The 22,987-nt window shown below is 36.0% G+C and overlaps 1 protein-coding gene across 1 annotated transcript in view; it reads left to right on the forward strand.

Annotated features, from left to right (window-relative positions):
• The window catches only part of LOC123516335 (uncharacterized protein CG43867-like), a 769,337-nt gene that overhangs the window by 729,413 nt on the left and 16,937 nt on the right, over positions 1-22,987 (forward strand). Inside the window, 2 exon segments of the mRNA XM_045275612.1 lie at positions 6,710-6,822; positions 8,804-9,013. Coding sequence (XP_045131547.1) covers positions 6,710-6,822; positions 8,804-9,013 — 323 coding nt within the window.

Here is a 22,987-nt window from a genome sequence, read left to right on the forward strand (position 1 = left end):
CCTTATTTTCCTTCTACAATTGGACAGCTTTTGATAGCTTTACAGTTGTAGACAGTTTGTTCCTTAGTGTTCAATTTTAACACAGTTTGGCTTGCTTTAAGGACATTTGCAGACAGTTTGACATGTTTTAAAGGCATTTCAACACAGTTTGGTGTGTTTTAGGAACATTTTAAGACAGTTTCATATGTTTTTAAGTCATTTCAACACAGTTTGGCGTGTTTTGAAAAGATTTTAAGACAGTTTGACATGTTTCAAAGGTATTTTAACTGTTTGGCTTGTTTTAAGACATTTAAGTCAGTTTGACATGTTTTAAAGGCATTTTAACAAAATTTGGCATGTTTTGAGAATATTTTAGAACAGTTTGACATGTTTTAAAGGCATTTTGACATGGTTTAGCATGTTTTGAAGACATTTTAAGACAGTTTGACAGGTTTTAAAGGTATTTCAACACAATTTGGTAAGTTTTGAGAACATTTTAAGACAGTTTGACAAGTTTTAAAGGCATTTTATTAAAATGGATAGACCAATAAGAAACAAGTTACCAAATTCAAAATATGTCGATGAGGCTCAGGGAGCGAAACCGAAAGTGGCCAGCCAAAACATGAGCCCATCTTCAATGGGAGCAACGATGCAAGGTGATGTTGGAAAAGAGATTTGAGTAGTTGTTGAAGGAATTAAAAGTTCAGAAGAGTGAGGAGGAGCAGGATAGAGAATTCCGCAAGGCTTTGAAGGAAAGAGTTAGGAGACTGGAGGAAAATGAAAAACGATTGGTGGATGAGAATGCACACTTGAGAGTGGAGGTTGAAAAGTACAAGAGATGATTGGAGGAGAAAATGGAGAAAATAGTAAAGGAGAAAGACAACTTTAAGGAAATGATCAGTGAGCAGAATGAAAGGTTTGAGAGGGAATGGGAATTGAAGAAAACACAATGGACTGAGTCAAGGGAAGCAGAGATGGTGGGATTACAAGAAATAATTAAAGATCAGTTGAAGGAGGACAAAAAAGAAAGGTCCAAGGAAATGGTTAATGTTATGAAGAATAAGGAAACATTGATAAGAGAAATAGCAGAAAAGAAGAAGAGCGTGTTAATATTTGGGATGAAAGAACAAAATATAACATATAAGCCTAAGAGAATTAAGGAAGAATTGAAAACGGTAAGAGATCTGTTCAAAAATCTAAATGATGATGAAAAAAAGACCTACAAGAAGAAGTGGAAGAGATCCATAGACTGGGTCCGTATAAGGAGGGAGTGAGCAGACCGATTAAAGTAGTACTGAAGTCACAACAATCTGTGGAGGATATCCTATATAGAACATCAAAGTTAAGAGAGATAGAAGGTTGTAAAGAGGTGTTCATAAGAAAAATAGAAATGAGGAAGAGAGGAGAAGATATAAGGAATTGTTGGAAGAGGCGAGAAGGAAAAATGATGAACGGTCTGAAGAAGAAAGAGAAAAGTTTTTTTGGAGAGTTATAGTGGTATGTAGAAAGAAGGAATGCGGAGGAACCCCTAGAGGGAGCATTGGGTGGACTGTAATGTGTACTAATATAGATGGGATACTGTCAAGTAGATTGGAATTGCAAGACTATATGATGGTGGAGAAGCCTGATATAGTGTGTTTGACTGAGACAAAATTACATGAAAAAACAAAGGTAAATTTGGATAATAAATATAATATATGGAGAAAGGATAGAGAGAGTAAAGGTGGAGGAGGAGTTATGATTATGACGAAGAAATAAATAAATGTGGATAAGGTTTGGTATGGGAAGAACAACGCAGAAGTGATAAGCATAAGAATAAAAAGTGATGGAAAAGAATTAATAATCATGGTGACCTATGTACCTCCTAAAACAAATTCTTGGACATTAAGGAATACGACAATATGATCAAGGATACTTTACAGAGTTTGGAAAGTGTATTATCTGGAAAAGAAAGGTGATACTAGTAGGAGATTTTAATTGTAAGGAGGTGGATTGGGAAAATCTAGTAAGTGGTGTTGGAGAGGAAGCATGAGGAGAGAGATTTCTTAATCTAATGATGGAAAATATGATGGAACAGAGGGTGAAGGAAAATACTAGATATAGAGGAGATGATGAACCGGCTAGACTGGATTTGGTGTTAACAAGAGAAGTGTACCTATGTGGAGATATACAATACAAATGTCCTTTGGGAAAGAGTGATCATGTGGTTATGGAAATGCAGATAGCAACAACACAGCAAAGGAAAGACGAGACATACAGGAGTGGTAGATTGAATTATAGAAAGATGGACACAGAAAGTTTGAAAAATTATTTCAGAAAATTAGATTGGGAGGAGATGTTACAAATCAGAGAAGTGCAAAAAATATGAGATTTTTATGAAATATTATAAAGAAGGAGTTATGAAATTTGTACCAAAGTATAAACCGAGAGAGGAAGGAAGAAAGGATTGGTTTAATGCAACTTGTGTTAAGGCTAAAGAAAAGAGAGATGTGGCTTGGAAAAGATGGAAAAGAGCAGGAATATACTAAATAAGGAGAATTATAGAGTGGCGAGAAATGAGTATGTGAGGGTAAGGAGGAGGAAGAAAGAAAATTTGAAAAAGATATTGTAGACAAGAGTAAGGAACATCCAAAATTGTTTTACAGGTTCATAAATGGTAAACTTAAAAGAGAGAGTCCATTGAAAGATTAAAAGGAGAGCAAGGGATAGTAGATGACCCTAAGAATATAGCGGAATTGCTAAATAATAGGTTTCAGCAAGTATTTACTAAAGAAACAATGTTTGTAAAGCCTCAGAATGTACAAGGAAATGTGCACATGGATGACATTAAGATACCTAAAAGGAGTTATATAAAATGTTGGAGGAACTTAAAGATGATAAAGCGATGGGACCAGATGAAGTTTCAGGAAAATTATTGAAGGAGTGTAGAGAAGAATTGATTGATCCATTATATGATATTATAAGGTGCTCATTAGAAACAGGGAAGTACCAGTAGAGTGGAAAAGAGCTGAAGTGGTGCCCATTTATAAGGAGGCAGTAAGGAAGAGCCTCTTAACTATAGACCTGTGTCTCTAACAAGTGTGGTCGGTAAGATTTGTGAGAGGGTGATAAAGAAATATTGGATACGGTTCCTGGAGGATCATAAGTTATTATCGGATCATCAATTTGGCTTTAGGAAAGGGAGGTCATGTGTAACAAATCTACTGAGCTTTTATTCAAGAGTGGTTGACAAAATACAAGAGAGAGAGGATGGATGGACTGTGTATATTTGGATTTAAAGAAAGCTTTTGACAAGGTACCTCACATGAGACTGCTATGGAAATTAGAGATTTATGGAGGACTGAAAGGAAAAGTGTTAAAGTGGATGGAAAACTACTTGAGATGGAGGGAGATGAGAACGGTAATAAGGGATGCAAAGTCGGACTGGTTGGTGGTGGAGAGTGGAGTCCCACAAGGTTCAGTGCTGGCACCAATACTTTTCCTTGTATATATTAATGACATGCCAGAGGGAGTAAACAGTTATATTAATTTGTTTGCGGATGATGCGAAGTTGTGTAGGTGTGTGAAGAGTGAAGAAGATTGTGAAATTTTACAGGCAGATCTGGATAAGATTTGGGAGTGGAGCAAGAGGTGGAAATGGAATTTAATCTGAGCAAAAGTCATGTGATGGAGATGGGGAAGAGTGGAAGACGACCAAGAGGGTCATATAAGATGGGTGAAGAAGTAGTGTTGAAAAAGGTGAAAAAGGAAAAGGATTTGGGAGCGATAATACAAGACCATGGGCAGTTTGAGGCTCATATTGATAAGATGTTTGGAGAAACGTATAATTTGATAAGAAATATTGGATTGGCCTTTCATTATATGGATAAAGATATGATGAGGAAATTAATTAGTATGGTAATTAGACCAAGATTGGAATATGCTGGAATGGTTTGGTCCCCTTATAAAAAGAAGCATATAAGGAAGTTGGAGAGATTGCAGAGAATGGCAACAAAAATGGTTCCGGAATTTGCAGGAATGACCTATGAGGAGAGATTAAAAGAAATGAATTTGCTTACCTTGGAACAAAGAAGAGAAAGAGGAGATTTAATACAGGTTTATAAACTGTTGAACGGACTGGATGAAGTGGATAATGAGCAAATGATGTTGAGAGAGGAAAACTTAAATAGAGCTACGAGATCGCATAGTAAAAAGATAGCCAAGGGAATATGCTTGAAGGATGTGAAGAAATATAGTTTCCCACAAAGATGTGTGGAGGTGTGGAATGGTTTGAGTGAGGAGGTGGTGTCAGCGAGGCGTGTGCATAGTTTTAAAGGAAAGTTGGATGTGTGTAGATATGGAGACGGGGCCACACGAGTATGATACCCAGGCCCTGTAAAATTACAACTAGGTGAATACACAGGGCCCGGTAGCTCAGTGGTTAGAGCACTGGCTTCATAAGCCAGATGACCGGGGTTCGATTCCCTGGCCGGGTGGAGGTATTTGGGTGTGTCTCCTTTCACGTGTAGCCCCTGTTCACCTAGCAGTGAGTAGGTACGGGATGTAAATCGAGGAGTTGTGACCTTGTTGTCCCGGTGTGTGGTGTGTGCCTGGTCTCAGGCCTGGATCAGAAACAATCTCTGAGGCCGTATCTGTCTCGTCAGAGACTGCAAGATCAGAAACAATGAGCTCTGAGCTCGTCTCAGAAATATCAAAAGAATGTAAGGAAGAACTGGCTGTCTATATACATCATAAAATGCTCAGAGAATGGAGCAGATCAAACAGTGAATTACACATATATATATATATATATATATATATATATATATATATATATATATATATATATATATATATATATATATATATATATATATATATAAGAAAGGAAGGAAGGAAGAATCTTTAAATTACAGACAAGTATCACTAACTAGTATAATATGCAAGATATGTGAAAGAGTAATAAAGAAACAATGGATCAAGTTTCTTGAAGACAACAAATTATTATCAAATTGCCAATTTGGTTTTAGAAAAAATCGGTCGTGTGGAACAAATTAACAGAGTTTCTACTCGTGAATAGTTGATAGAGTACAAGAGAGAGAGGGATGGATTGTAAAACTACAACTAGGTAAATACAACTAGGTAAACACACACACACACACACACCCGGTAGCTCAGTGGTTAGAGCGCTGGCTTCACAAGCCAGAGGACCGGGGTTCGATTCCCCAGCTGGGTGGAGATATTTGGGTGTGTCTCCTTTCACGTGTAGCCCTTGTTCACCTAGCAGTGAGTAGGTACGGGATGTAAATCGAGGAGTTGTGACCTTGTTGTCCTGGTGTGTGGTGTGTGCCTGGTCTCAGGCCTATCCGAAGATCGGAAATAATGAGCTCTGAGCTCATTCCGTAGGGTAACGTCTGGCCATCTCGTCAGAGACTGCAGCAGATCAAACAGTGAAACACACACGCTAAACAATGTACTCGGAGTGAGAACCATCACTAGTACAAAAGGGTAACCAGAGCAAGTGAACGAGTGTAAAGAGTGAACGTAGCCTGGTGGAGTGTGCATAATAGTGATCGGAGGTGTTGGAGGGAGATGAGAACGGTAATAAGGGATGCAAAGTCAGACTGGTTGGTGGTGGAGAGTGGAGTCCCACAAGGTTCAGTGCTGGCACCAATACTTTTCCTTGTTTATATTAATGATATGCCAGAGGGAGTAAACAGTTATATTAATTTGTTTGCGGATGATGCGAAGTTGTGTAGGTATGTGAAGAGTGAAGAAGATTGTGAAATTTTACAGGCAGATCTGGATAGGATTTGGGAGTGGAGCAAGAGGTGGGAGATGGAATTTAATCTGAGCAAAAGTCATGTAATGGAGATGGGGAAGAGTGGAAGACGGCCAAGAGGGTCATACAAGATGGGTGAAGGAGTAGTGTTGGAAAAGGAAAAGGATTTGGGAGTGGTAATACAAGACCATGGACAGTTTGAGGCTCATATTGACAAGATGTTTGGAGAAACATATAATTTGATTAGAAATATTGGATTAGCCTTTCATTATATGGATAAAGATATGATGAAGAAATTAATTAGTACGGTAATTAGACCAAGATTGGAATATGCTGGGGTGGTTTGGTCCCCTTATAAAAAGAAGCATATAAGGAAGTTGGAGAGATTGCAGAGAATGGCAACAAAAATGGTTCCGGAATTGGCAGAAATGACCTATGAGGAGAGATTAAAAGAAATGAATTTGCTTACCTTGGAACAAAGAAGAGAAAGAGGAGATTTAATACAGGTTTATAAACTGTTGAACGGTTTGGATGAAGTGGATAATGAACAAATGATGTTGAGAGAGGAAATTTAAATAGAACTACGAGATCGCATAGTAAAAAGATAGCCAAGGGAATATGCTTGAAGGATGTGAAGAAATATAGTTTCCCACAAAGATGTGTGGAGGTGTGGAATGGTTTGAGTGAGGAGGTGGTGTCAGCGAGGAGTGTGCATAGTTTTAAAGGAAAGTTGGATGTGTGTAGATATGGAGACGGGGCCACACGAGTATGATATCCAGGCCTTGTAAAATTACAACTAGGTGAACTAGGTGAATACACACACACACACACACACACACACACACACACACACACACACACACACATTATATATATTGTGTATGCATTTGTTTGTTAATTTATAATCCATTGAAACTGTATGGTCAATTATTTACAAAATAATTAAATTGACCATTTTTATTTTAACAGACTGTGTTTTGTGGCGACACCCACTGTTGCTGCACAGTAAAGATCCCATCACATCCCCTCTTACCTCACTTCCATCCTCACAACTTCAGGCTGAAGCTATAAAACTATTTAAGGTCAGTATGAGTAGATATAAAAAAAATATATAATTGATGAAAACATCTTTTAAAATGGTATAATGCCAACATTCTTGCTGGAAGTCTGCCTACATGCAGCCTGTTTCTAAAAAGGATGACCATTGTAATCTCTCAAACTACCAACTTGCTTATCTAAAACTTTTAATCTGTCTGATCACCAGTATAGCTTCCATCAAGGTCTTTCCTTATTGAGTCTTGGCTATCCTCTTTTAGAAATTTTGGTGAAATCTTAGACATATCAAAAGCTTTTGATAGAATTTGGCACAAAGCTTTGATCTCCAAATTACCCTCCTACAGCTTACATTCTTCTCTCTGCAACTTTATCTCAAGTTTCCTCCATGCCTATTCTATTGTTGTTATAAATCTGTTAACAGTGGTGTTCCTCTGGGTTCTGTTTTGTCATCCACTCTCTTCCTATTTTTCATCAGTGGTCTAAACCAAACTTCTTGTTCTATCCACTCCTACATTGATGATACCACCTTATGCTTTTCTATGTCTTTTTAGAGACAACCAACCCTTCAGGATGTTAACAGATTATGTAGGGACACCACAGAACACCTGACTTTTGACCTCTAAAATTTATGATTTTGGACAGATAAAACTTAGTAGTGTTCAATGCCTCAAAAACTCAGTTCCTACATCTATTAACTCAGCACAACCTTCCAGACAACTATCCGCTTTTCTTCAATGACACTCAACTATCACTCTCTTTTTACACTGAATATCCTTGGTCTATCCTTTACTTATAATCTAAGATTGAAACCCCACCATTTTTTTTTTTTTTTTTTTTTTTTTTTTTTAGCTAAAACAGCTTTATGAAGCTAGGTGTTCTGAGTTGGCTCTGCCAGTTTTTCTCCCCCCTCCCCCCCACTGACTGCTCACTCTATGCCTTATCTACCCATGTGTAAAGTATTCTTCACATGTATGAGGGAAAGGCTTCCACTCTTACTGTTTTATTAGATTTTGTGGAATTAAAAGCTTTTTGTCTTATCAGTTACTTTCCTCTGACTAACTGTCTTCAGCCTCTTTCTCACCACTTCAGTGTTGCACCTCTTGCTCTTTTCTATTGCTATTTTCATACTAACTGCTCTTCTGATCTTACTAAATGAATGCTTCCTGTCCTCCTGCAGCCTTGCTGCATGAGACTTTCTTCTTTTTCTCACCTCCTCTTTCTTCTTTTTGTCCACCACTCTAACACAAGACTTAATCACTCTCATTCATTAATCTCTTTCTGTGGTAAGCTCTAGAACTCCCTACCTGCTTCTGTATTTCTATCTGTCTATGACCTAATCTCCTAATTACCCACTTTTTTTGGCTAACTATCTCTGCCCTCTTCAGGGACTGGCATCTAAGTGGGCTTTTTTGTTTAATCTTTTATATTGCTTTTGGTCAGTTTTCTCCTCTTATATTAAAAAAAGAGGTGAAGGATAAAAATAGAGTTGATGGACAGTGTCAGAAGAGCATTACATGCAAGAGAAATCGTTGCACATGATAAAAAAATTAATTGGGAGCAATTTTTAATGCATAAATGGTGACAATCTTGACAGCTTGAAAACCTTTTCCCATATCAGATTCAATCAGCAGATCAGGTCATAATTTAAAATTGATTTGACTCTTCACAAAAGATGGCACCTTAGTATGTAGATGGTTTCCCATACATCAGATTACTGCATTAGACTTTTTATTGTCATTCAGAGTAATCTTTTTTCCTGTCTCATATGTCTTCCATGATGATGTAAATATGCTGAATGCATCTGGTCAAATGAAGCTTACCTAAATCTCAACACTTCCATTTTGTTTTCTTTCCTGATAAAATTCAAAGCAGTATATTATTATATTTTCTCTGTGTCACATTGTTTGTACTGTACACCTTTTCACCAGCCCTGTTCATAATAATTGTATCTCTCATATTTTGTAATTAATTACTTTTTTTCTCTCTTTATTTCACGCCTTATTGCAGGCCTGCCAACTTTACACATCAGTCTTGATGGACTCATCAGGTATAGACTATCATGTGGTTCTGTGTCAGAATGCTCTCCAGCAGTGCCTCACGTACCCAGAACTGCAGTCAGAGCTCTTCTGTGCTCTGATCAAACAGACATCGAAACACCTTCAAGCCAAACCAGGGGTCCAGGTAACCAAGACTCTGAACAAAATCAAGCACTCCCGAGTAAGTGTGCCTGCTTTTTGTGTTGCTCAGTCTGATGGGTCACTGATACTAACAAAATTATTAGTAATTTCCAAATACATGAAATTATACCATCTTCATTAATTATGCAAAGATCTGAAGCAGAATCAATGCAGTCAAATTCCTTTTATCAGCATGATATATTCTCCAAGTCAGCTACTTATCTCTTGATGCTTTGACCAAATTTGATTAAAGAAAATAATTATTTCCAATGATTGATATCTTAAATTATTGGATACCATACACAAAAAGAAATATTATATCTAAATCATTCATTATAGATGTGTGCAACAGCCAAGTGGTGATGTGATGACACTGCAGCATATATATATATATATATATATATATATATATATATATATATATATATATATATATATATATATATATATATATATATATATATATATATATATATATATATATATATATATATATATATATATATATATATATATATATATATATATATATATATATATATATATATATATATATATATATATATATATATATATATATATATATATATATATATATTTTTTTTTATATATATATATATATATATATATATATATATATATATATATATATATATATATATATATATATTTTTTTTTTTTTTTTCCCATGTAAAATACTTTCATGTACTAAGTCCTGAGAGATTAATTTTCGGGGATAAAGAGACATTAACACACAGAAAAGGCTTTTGACTGAACTATGTATCATTTTATTATTTTTCCATTGAAATTATGGTATTTACATAAGTAGTCATCAGTTAGAAACTATTATGAACTAGTGAATTCATTTACCCATCAGACACTGTCATCTCATTTAAACTTACATGCTTATAGAATGACACTTAATTGAAAGGAAATAATATCCTTCAGTATTCAGTTATTATAGTCTGTTGTGGATTCAGAAATGAGGTGGCAAATGCTTTTCATTACTTAAGTTTCATAAAGTTAAGTTAGTTTTGTTAAGTTATGGCTGTTCTGCTTGAGCTCTAGTGTCTGTCAACCTTCCACCATCTGCCATGCCTGTGTGTGCCCACTGTGTCCGCCCCACAGTGCTGGCATCACCCACACACCACCACTTCAGTGTGCTCAGTCAGTCACATTATGTACTCAGTGTTTTGTCGTCCTTTTTTTTTTTTTTTTTTTTTTTTTTTTTTTTTTACAGTTTACACAAGGCAAATTTTCAATGCATGAAGTGAATCATATAATTCCTTTGATGCTTATATATTATTTTTTACACAATTTTAGTCAATTATATTGTTTTCTTGATACTTTACATTTGATAAAAATGCAGTGCTATAGAATAAGTGACCCCATTGCCCATCTGTTAAGCAGTATTGAATCTTTCTTCTTCCTTTGTTGCTCAGCTTTTTAGCAAAAATTTCTTTCCTCATATTCTATCTGTCTACCAGTCCAGCAGTCCTACACAGAGTGGCACAGATAAAACATCACATAATCATATACACATTATTCACTTTCTTAGTCCCATCATGCAAATGATGCATGCACAAGTGTGTGGTGTTTTGTTTGGTCCATCCCATATGAGAAATTAGTTATGAGTGAGTGTGAAGATCAATTTTACATTAGGCTTTGAGTTTGCAGCCTTTTTTTGTGTCTACAACAAGATTCTCTTTAGCTTTAAGAAAGTAGACTATCAATTGGGAAGATAAAGATAAAATCTGTTTGTGAGTTGTACTTAGGTAACTCTCTGATCAAGGAGTGAAATGATATTGAAGTCTATATTGTGTTGTTAAAATTTCTAGGAACAAAAATGCTGAAATTGAACTACCTATTTAATGTTCAAAGACTAACAGATTGAATGCAATCAGTCCAGATAATGAGTTTGCTTGGAAATAAAGTTGAAAGCAGATTCATTGATGATATTAAAAATCTTCAGAACTTGTTACCTATACTATGTATTAGATTTTGATGATGTATGGACACTTAATAGAGACCTATCTTAAAGAAGAAAAGTAGAAACCACCTTTCTTGAAATAGCTGTAGCTGTGAGAAGAGTAGAAGAATTCATTATATCAAATGACTGTGAAGTGGAAGGGGTGGAATTGAAGACTTTGGAAATCAGTTGCATATTTAGTGACAATATTTGAGGTTGATACATAACATTTTGTAGAATACATTTAGGATGGATAGAAGTGGCTGTTTTGTTCTGCAACTGAAACTTCGCTATGTCCTGCATCCTCTTCCCTCTGTCTTGTAGTTTGCTATGGAAATGGGGTTACTTAAATCAATAATAATGAAGCAGGCACTTGTATTGGACAATTTTGATGTTGCAACACTGCACCAGTAATACTTTTTGTTGTTGTTTTACAATTATTATTAGTTACCTGATTTTGTTTTCAAGTTCTTTAAATCTCCCACCTTTGTACATTAATAGCAACATTGCATCCAACTTTAAAATGTGTTGGGCATAATTTGTAGATTATCTTTCAAGGCAGCAAATTGATTGGCTCATCTCTGTTTACAGGTATGATTTTTAGTTGTAAAACAAATTATCTCAGATTTATCACTCCATAAAATAATACATATTGAAATATCTTATACACATTTTTATAAGCATACATACATGTTGATATTCAAGGTATTACAAAGAAATGAATTGGAAGAGAGCTTTGATATTTTTTCAAATGATTGAGACAGGTATTAGGACATTTATGACTTCATACTGGATTGCCATCAATAGAAATTAATCCTTTTATATACTTGATGCAGATATCAGGGACCTTGAAATGTATCATGTATAGGATGTGTAAAAGTTATGATAGCTCTTGATTTTTAGTGAAAAATGCTGGATATTAAAGCTATAAAATGTGCCATTAGAAGTGCGACATTTAATGGCTATTGTTGATGGCATGAGCACTGGAGAGAGAGAGAGAGAGAGAGAGAGAGAGAGAGAGAGAGAGAGAGAGAGAGATTCTGTGAGTACCTGAAGTTATTAAAAAGATATATGGAAAGGTTTGGTTGTGCTGCCATTGCTCTGCAGTGCAAGTCAAAATTTATGTACAGACACTCAACATGGTACAGTAGTATAACCTGGGCCCATATGTTGAATTATATAGTAGATAACTGTAATAAGAACAGGTTAAAAATCATAGATTCATCAATGAAAAGTTTTCAGTCATATATTAGATGGTTTACTCTCATATTATCTTTACCAACAAGTGCTACAATATAAGTTTTTTTGCTGTTGTTTTGTCTTTAACTGTAAGCAAGTAGGACACACCTTGCTAATGCTTGCAATGCTGTCGATAGTTAAACAGATTGGAGTCTGTGATCAAAATAATCTTTCAAGGCAGAGTGCTGATGAACAGAAAGTTAATAAGAATAGTCAAATGTGCAATGTGAATTGTCTTTCATGTTTGTAAGTATATGTTCTTATCAATCACAGAACCTGTAATAGATTATAATGTTATTCCTTGTTGTTTGTAGTAACAAGGAGTACAAAGACAAAAATTATTTTCAATAGCAAGTAATTATCATGTGAAATACTGAAATACACCTCTTGACTTTTTTTCATATCTTATGAATAACTTAGAAGCCATGTTAAACAAAATAAAAAGAGGTTACATGTGATGCTGCCTTAAAACTATGACAAGGTTCAACCTTTGTTAATTTCACATGTAGTGACATGTTTTTTTTTTTTTTTTTTTTTTTTTTTTTTCTGTTATTTGTAGTAATTGACGAAAGTCACTGCACAGAGGTGCGGGCTGATGGGGAAGGCAAGCATTGAATGGTAACACATTGACATGTACTAGATAAAAAAGTAACCTCACTTGACTGGATCACCAGTCAAACAGTGTAAACAGTGTTGATTTCACACTGTGGCAATTTATTTACAGAATATGAATGCTTGTACTCAGTAACTCAAATTTTGCTTGATTGATTATTTAAGAAATATTTATATAATTGTATATCTACTTAAGATTTTTTTTTTTAAAGGCATTTATGTACTATCATATTCATCCCCATTTTTAGCATTCTCAATATCCAATGACATTTTGTGAGACCATATTAGAAATACTGGTGGTATAATTATATTCTGATGCACTACTGCTGTACTATACAGCATTGCTTTAATCCTACAAAAAATAAGAAATAAATAGACAGATAAAGCAAAAAAAAAAGTTGCAATGCATACTATCCTTTACATAAAAAAAAAGTAACAGAAAAACAAGTATGACTTATATAGAGGCTTAGTAGTGTATCATAGCCAAATGAATAGCAAGCTGTAACTTTACATTAATTGACAATGATGATTTATTCTCTATTCATAAATAGGTGTTTGTAAGTTGTTATATTTAGCAGCCAACCTATCTGCCATGAAATGTTACAGTTGTGAACTCTAACAGATCCTGTTGTAGTATTATTTCTTGTTTAGAGAGAAATATGAAATAGTATAGCAAAAGTTCTAATGCAACTGTTTCATAAATTTGTGTGCATGTAGTGGATAATGGTCAATATTTAATTGTAGTTTCTGCAAGATGAAGTCTTCTAGTAGCTATTTGTCTTTCCTGGTATACTGACTGGTATATTTGTAATATCCTTCCCACATCCTTACTTTTATTTTCTATTATTGATTCACCTCATCAGTTATTATTGCCTCAAGTTTTATATAACCCTTCAGAAAAATTTTGAAACATATCATTTGCAGGACTCATATGTTTAACTTCACTTTTGCCATTGAAGAGTTCCTGCATGTCACCCGTCATTTAGATAGATTTATGTAAATAATGTTCTGTATTTACATCTATTTCCCCACTTATTGTTTTCTTGTTGATATTTCAAAACATTATCTAAAGGTAAAGCTAATTGATACAGTCTAGAAATATTATGAATAGAAATTTGGGATTGTCAAGGATAGTATGAGTGCATCAGTCAGCTGCCATGCTCAGAGTGGGGAAGGGGCTAACAGAGTGGTTTGTAGATAATTTTGCAGTGCATATCTATTGTTTCGTCATCAAATGTCATGTGATCATCATACTGGAATGTTAAAACATTTTATGTCACACATTTAACCTTATGTGTGTGTGTGTTTGTGTATTTACCTAATTGTATTTACCTAATTGTAACATACGGGAAAAGAGCTACGCTCGTGTTGTCCCGTCTCCATATCTATTAATGTCCAGCTTTTTCTTAAAATCATGAATATTCCTTGCGTTGACCACTTCCACGTCTAAACTATTCCATGCTTCCACCCTTCTATGAGGGAAGCTATATTTTTTCACATCTCTCCTATAAGTGGCCATTTTAGTTTTTCCCATGCCCTCTCGACATTCTTTCATTCCACATACACAGATCTTCCCTATCCATTTTTCCATGCCAATCATCACTCTGTATATTGCTATCAGGTCTCCCCTTTCTCTTCTGTTTTCCAGGGTCGGAAGTTGCATTCTTTTCAGTCTGTCTTCATAAGTCAAATCTCTTAAGTCAGGCACCATTTTTGTTGCAGCCCTCTGTACTTTCTCTAGTTTCCTTATGTGTTTCTTTAAGTTCGAGCCCACTGTATTGTTGCATATTCAAGCCTCGGTCTTATCATTGCAGTAATTATTTTCTTCATCATTTCTTCATCTAAATATACGAACGCCACTCTTATGTTCCTCAATAAGTTCAATACTTCTCCAATTATTTTGTTTATATGTCTCTCTGGCGATAGGTCATTGGTAATTGTCACCCCAAGGTCTTTTTCTTCATGACTGGTTTTATGTCTTCATTTCCTATCTTGTACATACTCCTGATTCTTCTTTCACTCTTGCCAAACTCTATTTTCTTGCATTTTGTCGTGTTGAACTCCATTTGCCATGTACAGCTCCATTTCCATATTCTGTCCAAGTCTTCCTGGAGTAGTTCGCAATCTTTGTCACATCTCACTTTTCTTAACAATTTTGCATCGTCTGCAAATAGGCTCACATAACTGGACACCCCATCCACCATGTCATTTATGTAGACCGCGAACATTACTGGTGCCAACACTGATCCCTGTGGAACTCCACTCTCCACCAAGCCCCATTCTGATGGTCTGTCCTTAATTATTGTTCTCATTTCTCTTCCTACCAAAAGTCTTCCATCCATTTTAGTAAACTGCCATGCACTCCTCCTACCATTTCAAGTTTCCAGATCAGTCTCCGGTGTGGTACCTTATCAAAGGCCTTTTTTAAATCCAGATATATTCCATCAGCCCAACCATCTCTTTCCTGTATTACATCTATCACCCTCGAATAGTAACATATCAGGTTTGTCGTGCATGAACGCCCTTTTCTAAAACCAAATTGACACTCACAAAGTATGTCATTTTTCTCCAAGAAGTCTGTCCATCTATTCTTCACCACCCTCTCACACATCTTAGCTACCACACTTGTAAGTGACACTGGTCTATAGTTCAATGGGTCTCTCTTGTTACCTGATTTATAGATTGGGACAATGTTAGCTCTTTTCCAGTCTTGGGGCACTACACCTTCCCTTAATGAGGCATCAATTACTTCACAAACTTTTTCTGCCAGTTGCTCCTGCATTCTCTTAAAATCCATCCTGATACCCCATCAGGTCCCACAGCTTTTCTCACTTCTAAACTCCCCATCATATTCTTGATCTCCTCCACAGTTACTTGAAACTCCTTCATAATCCCTTTCTGTTCCATTACCAGTGGTTTGTCAAAAGCAGTCTCCTTTGTGAATACCTTCCGAAAGCATCCATTCATAGCCTCTGCCATTTCCTGGGATCTTCACTGCATACTCCATTTACTTCTAAACTTTCAATACTTTCTCTATTTTTGATGTTGTTGTTCACATGTCTGTAAAAAGCCTTGGTTGGTCTTTACATTTATCAATTATATCCTTTTCTTGTTTCTTTCTTTCTTCTCTTCTAATCAACACATATTCATTTCTTGCTCTTTTGTAACTTTCCCACTGCTTAATCCGTCTTTTCCTTCTCCACCTCTTCCATGCATCCTCTTTTCTTGTTCTAGCCTTTTCACATCTATCGTTAAACCAGTCCTGCTTTCCAACTTCTCTATGTTGTCTTATTGGTACAAATTTTTCTCACCTTCTTTGTATATTTTTATAAATTCCTTCCACTTTTCATTTGCTCCTTAGCACTCTTGAATTTCATCCAATTTGTCTCTTGAAAGAATTTCTTTAGGTTTCCAAAATCTGTCTTGGCATAATTCCATCTTCCCACTTTATATTCTTCATTTCTTCTAGATTTCTCTTCATCTATCACCTTGAACTCCAAAACTGCATGATCACTCTTTGCTAAAGGGCACTCCACCCTCATCTCCTCAATGACCATTGGCTCTGTACTAAAGACCAAGTCCAGTCTTGACGATGCTCCCTCTCCTCCAAACCTAGTATCTTCTTTGACCCACTGAGTTAACACATTTTCCATTGCCAGTGTCAATAGTGTATTTCCCCATGTTGTCTCTGATCCTTCCATTGACCAGTCCTCCCAACACACCTCTTTACAATTAAAATCTCCCATCATTATAGTTCGTTCACAGCCACCCAACATTTCTTCCAGACATGTTCCTGTATCACTTATCATTTCTTCATATTCCTGTACTGACCATGCATTTGTCTTAGGTGGTACGTACACCACTATGTAGTGCCTCTTTTTCCTTCATTAGTTTCTGCTCTGATCTTTAGCACTTCTGCCTTTCCCATACCTTCTTTCACTTGATCCACCTTTATATCTTTTTTAACCAGCAACATCACTCCTCCTCCCATCTTACCTACTCTATTTCTTTTCCAAACATTATATTTCCCTTCTCCAACCATCATCAGGTCTTCTCCCTCTCTCAGTTTTGTTTCAGTAAGACCCACAATATCTGGGTTCTTGTCCCTCAAGTAATCGTTGAGTTCTAAAATCCCGATATCACTCCATTTATGTTGGAATACATTACATTCGCTCATATGTAAGTTTCTTTAGTCCTTTCTTGCTGTACTTTTCTGGGTTATGAACCACTTCCTCAGTCTCATATCCAAGATTCTCCAGAAAAACTCTTTCTTCTCCTCTTCTGTCCTCTCTTCATTTTTTTCAAAGCCTCCTTTCTCAACTCATTTAACATTTCTCTTTCCTTTTCACCGAGATCTCTTCTCAACCAAATCTTCCTTGTTGTTTCCTGCTGGGCTAGCCTCCATGACTTCTCCACCAATTCATCTACATCCTTTTGTGACTTAAGTTTGATTCTTATTGGCCTCATACCTTCTCTTGTGAACTTTCCAATTCTATGGAAGTCCTCTATTTCTTGTACTAGGTCTTTTCCTCCTCCTGCACCACATTAATGATATTATTTATCACCTTTTTATGTTTTCTCTCTCTCCATTTTACTCGGTGTCTTATCCTCCTCCACACCAAATATCACCACACATCTCTTTTTGTCTACAGTTTCCCTCACCAATGTCTCATTTGACTTAATAACCTTCACCACTTTCTCAGCAATCTTCTCTTCTATGATCTGTTGATCTATAATTTCAGCAAGGCCCAAAGTTTTCTCCCCAGACTCTTTGATTTCCTTTTCCAGACTTGCAACTTTGTAATTTACCTCCTTTCTTTCCACTTCCTGACTTTTTTCCATTCAGCCTGCTTCTCCATCACTTTTCCTAGAGATTCTCCACATTTTTCGCAATTCACTTTAATTAGCTTAACTTCCTCTTTCAGTGCTTCATTTTCCTTCTTCATATCGGCACACTCTTTCATTACATTGTCATAACTCGTTTCCAGGCCCCATACTTTTCAAACAGTTTTCAATTTTACCTTCCAACTCCAGAATTTTCTTCACATAAGCGCTCTTCTCCATTATTCCTTGAAATCCTGTGAAGTCTGATTCATCTTTCGAGTTCACGGCCGCCATGTTGCGCAGATGTAAACAAACCAGCTGATGGCTCAAACGCAGGCTACAGTTTATATTTACCTTCCCTGGACATTATTTTGCTAATCAACAGTTAACATGACTATATGGAGACGGGACAAACATTACCAGCTCCTTTCCCACCTTGGTTACTCTTAGGCAATGGTAACTGTAGAATTAGAGATGATTGCTCTGGAGCTCAGCGACCACATCCGCCATCGACGATGTCCCGTGTGTGTGTGTGTGTGTGTGTGTGTGTGTGTGTGTGTGTGTGTGTGTGTGTGTGTATTTACCTAATTGTAATTTTACAGGGCCTGGGCTTTATGCTCGTGTGGCCCCGTCTCCATATCTACACTTATCCAATTTTTCTTTAAAACTATGCACACACATTACTGACACCACTTCTTCACTCAAACTGTTCCATGTCTCAACACATCTTTGCGGAAACTATATTTTTAACATCTCTCAGACATCTTCCTTCCTCAGTTTTTACTATGCGATCTTGTGCTTCTTCATGTCATATTCTTCTCTCAGGATCAGTTTCTCATTATCCACTTGATCCATTCCATTAATCAATTTATAAACTTGTATCAGATCCCTCTCTCTTCTCTGTTCCAGGGTTGGTAGATCCATAGCCTTTAGTCTCTCCTCATATGTCATGCCTTCAAATTCTGGAGCCATTCTTGTAGCCATTTTTGTAGTCTCTCCAATTTCCTTATGTGTTTCTTTTTATGGGGGGATCCACACTACTCCTGCATATTCCAATCTGGGTCTTATTATAGTACTTATCAATTTCTTCATCATTTCTTTGTTCATCTAGTTAAATGCTATTCCAATATTCCTTAGTAAATTATATGTCTGAAAATTTGATCAATATGGCTTACTGGTTGATTATTTTCTTCCATCGTCACTCCCAAATCCTTTTCCTTTTTTACTTTCTCCAGTTCTACTCCATCTTCCATCTTATAGATTCCCACTGGCTGTCTTTCACTCTTTCCCATTTCCATGACATGGCTTTTGTCCACATTGAATTCCATCTCCCATTTTTTACTCCATTCCCAGATCTTATTTAGGTCTTCCTGTAGTATTTCACAATCCTCTTTTTGCTTTATAACTTTGCACAGCTTTACATCATCCAGAAACAGATTTATGTAGCTGTTTACTCTTTCTGGTATGTCGTTTATATAAATGAGAAAAAGTATTGGCGCTATTACTGACCCCTGCGGCACTCCACTTTCTACTGCTCTACACTTGGACTTAATATCTTTAACTACCGTCCTTATTTCTCTTCACCCTCAAATAATTTTCCATCCATCTCAATGTGCTTCCTTTTAAGCCACCCTTCTCCTCTAATTTCCACAGTAATCTTTCATGTGGCACTTTATCAAAGCCTTTTTAAATCCAAGTAAATACAATCAACCCATCCCTCTCTCTCTTGTACCCTGTCAACTATTCTAGAGTAGAAACTCAATAAATTTGTTACACATGACCGACCTTTTTAGAAGCCAAATTGGCTATTTGATAATAATTTGTTGTCTTCAAAGAACTCGATCCATTATTTCTTTATTACTCTTTCACACATCTTACATATTACATTAGTTAATGATACCAGTCTGTAATTTAGAGGTTCTTCTTTCCTTCCACTCTTATATATGGGAACCACCTCAACTCTTTTCCATTCTACTGGTACTGTTCTATTTTCTATTGAGCATTTTATGATGTTGTGTATAGGTCTTTCAAATTTGGATTCCTTAGTAAAGACCTCCTGGAACTTATTATTTAACAGTTCTGCCATACTTTTTGGGTCTTCCACCATCCCATTTTCTTCTTTTAACCTTTCTATTGTTTCTTTTTGTCTTATTTTTCCGTTTATGAATCTGTAAAAAAATTTTGGTTGCTCCTTGCATCTTTCGACTATGTCCTTTTCATAGATCCTCTCCTCTTCCTTCCTCACTTTAACATATTCATTTCTTGCAATCTTGAAGTTTACCTTATTTACTGCATTTCTATTTCTCCTCCACCTATTCCATGCTCCATCTCTTTTTTCCTTTGCCCTGGCACACTTTGCGTTAAACCAATCTTTCTTCCTTCTTCTTTAGGTCTATATTTCAGGACATATTCCCTGACTCCTGTTTTGTATATTTCCAAAAATAAGTTATATTTCTCTTGCACACCCCCAGAGTTTTCCATCTCTTCCCAGTTAGCATATTTGAAATAGTTCTTGACATTCTCAATATCAGCCTTTCTGTAATTTAATCGGTCTCCTTTGTATGATTCATCTCTATCTTCTTTTCTTTCTTCTATATCCATTTCTAATATTACATGATCACTCTTTCCCAATGGGCACTTATATATCTTATATCATCATTCATTTGTATACCTCTTGTAAAAACCAGGTCTAATCTCGCCAGCTCATCGTTTCCTCTGAGTTTTGTGTTTTCCTTTACTTTTTGATCCATCATATTATCTATCATTAGGTTTAGGAATCTTTCTCCTCAAGCTTCTTCCCCCATACCACTTTCATAATTTTCCCAGTCCACTTCTTTACAGTTGAAGTCTCTTACTAATAACACTTTTCTCCTTTCTTTAATGACTCTCGTTAGACTTCTTATAGTGTCATCTATCATATCTTTATATTCTCGGTTGGTCCATGCATTCGTGTGTGTGTGTGTGTGTGTGTGTGTGTGTGTGTGTGTGTGTGTGTGTGTGTGTGTGTAATTCACCACAGTTGTCTCTGTGTGTGTGTGCATGTGTTTCACTATTTGATCTGCTGCAGTCTCTGACGAGACAGCCAGACGTTAGCCTACGGAACGAGCTCAGAGCTCATTATTTCCGATCTTCGGATAGGCCTGAGACCAGGCACACCACACACCGGGACAACAAGGTCACAACTCCTCGATTTACATCCTGTACCTACTCACTGCTAGGTGAACAGGGGCTACACGTGAAAGGAGACACACCCAAATATCTCCACCCGGCCGGGAATCGAACCCCGGTCCTCTAGCTTGTGAAGCCAGCGCTCTAACCACTGAGCTACCGGGCCGGTAGCTCAGTGTGTGTGTGTGTGTATATATATATATATATATATATATATATATATATATATATATATATATATATATATATATATATATATATATATATATATATATATATATATATATATATATATATATATATATATATATATATATATATATATATATATAATCAACTCTCGATTAACACAAGGGTTACATTCCTGGAGACGCCGCATTATTCAAACATAGGTAATTTTCCCATAGAAAACAATAGTAATGGGGGGGGTTACATTCTTGGGAAAGTCTGCCTATTTTGGGGTCTTATTACTTAAACCTTTAAAAAGCTATTAATATATCACCAGGTCATGGAAACAATAAAAACACATGCTCTCACCTGCACATCTTTCCTATCCGGGAAATTATAAAATTATTAATTCAACATGATTTTTCATACGATTTTATGTCAGAAATATTATCCCATTCATTATTAATGAGTTTAACAAAATAAACCATGAGCATAATTTGTTGGTGGTTGGTAGCAGTGTTTGTTTACTATCATCTTAGCTGATTGAGCCATGTAGTCCAGGCCATGCTGCCTCACCGTTTCACTACAGACAACATAGAAAGTTTTACGAAGAGAACCAGCCCTATTATTGTTACAGAGCGTGATTTATTAATAGAAGTGCTTCTAAATAGAAATACAGATGGTTGTATAACTTCCATTACATGGGAAAGAATTGCCATTTCCTTCAACTGTGCAGGCTATGGGAAGAGGACATTCTATTTGCTATCTACATAAATGGATACCTATCAAGCGATAAAGACATACAACTGATTGTAAGCTAAATAGAATTCTGGTAGAAAACTTGGGAGGTGGAGATATGGTGATTGAAGCTGGTGCTGGCAATGTTGTTGTTCCTACTTCCTGTGATTGGTTACAATCACAATTTTTGCAAAGTAGGCAATTTGAACGATAACCTCTGTATTTTTATGTGTCTGAAATCAATTATTTCACAAAAAAAGTAATAATAGGTATTTAGACAAAATATATGTGAAGGTAATGACAAAGACATTGGTCTTGGTTCACCTTCACATTAAAGGTAAATTCTGTTTGATTGTCGCCCTCCTGTGCTGTGTGGAAGGCAGCGTTCACTCTTAAGAATATCGATTTCTCCCAAATGGTATCTTATAACAGACAAAGGTAGAAGGTATTGTTTAAGAATCCAGCTGAGAGTGCCTCAAGCAGTTCCCCTCAGAAGCAATAGCATGGATGCACATGACTGGGACGAGTTAACCCACATTATATCAAATAAATTGCAATATTTAATCATACCTCCTTAAATATCGTATCACATTAATTTGAAATTATGTTATTCAAACTAGTGTTAAAGCAAGAGTTTGACTGTATATATATATATATATATATATATATATATATATATATATATATATATATATATATATATATATATATATATATATATATATACATACAGTAAGTCTTCCTTATACGGTACTTCATTATCCGGTAAATTCACAGTTACGATGTTTGGTAATTACTACCCTCAATTCTATTTACAGTGAGAAAAATTCACAGATACGGTATCCGCCCATGTTTTGTTTACACCGTATCATAGCACCGCAACAACAATCAGTCTCTTCCCGCATTTCCCTTTGAACACAAGTGAAATCCTTACAGCGTGTTTTTTGTTGATATTATCACGATGCACAGTGACGCACCCATAATGGCCCCAAAACATTCTGCAGACTTTTCTGGAGTTGAAAAGGCAAAGCAAAAGAGGAATAGTCTGACATTGGAGGTAAAATTTGATATTTTGAAGAGGAAAGAGCAGGGAGAAGGTACGTCTACCATAAGTAAAAACTTGGGCCTAGCCCAGCTGACAGTCTGGATGGTGTTAAAGAATCGTGAGGCTATAAAAAAAACTAGGGAGAATGTAAAGGATCTGCAGAGCAGAGCCTCATCTGCCCACTCAGCGGAAGATGAGTAAGGGCTGAAATCTCTACTGTCCCTTAGCCTTGGAAGGGACATCATCTGATA

The sequence above is a fragment of the Portunus trituberculatus genome, chromosome 40 (assembly GCF_017591435.1).
Source record: "Portunus trituberculatus isolate SZX2019 chromosome 40, ASM1759143v1, whole genome shotgun sequence".
Classification (NCBI taxonomy): domain Eukaryota; kingdom Metazoa; phylum Arthropoda; class Malacostraca; order Decapoda; family Portunidae; genus Portunus; species Portunus trituberculatus.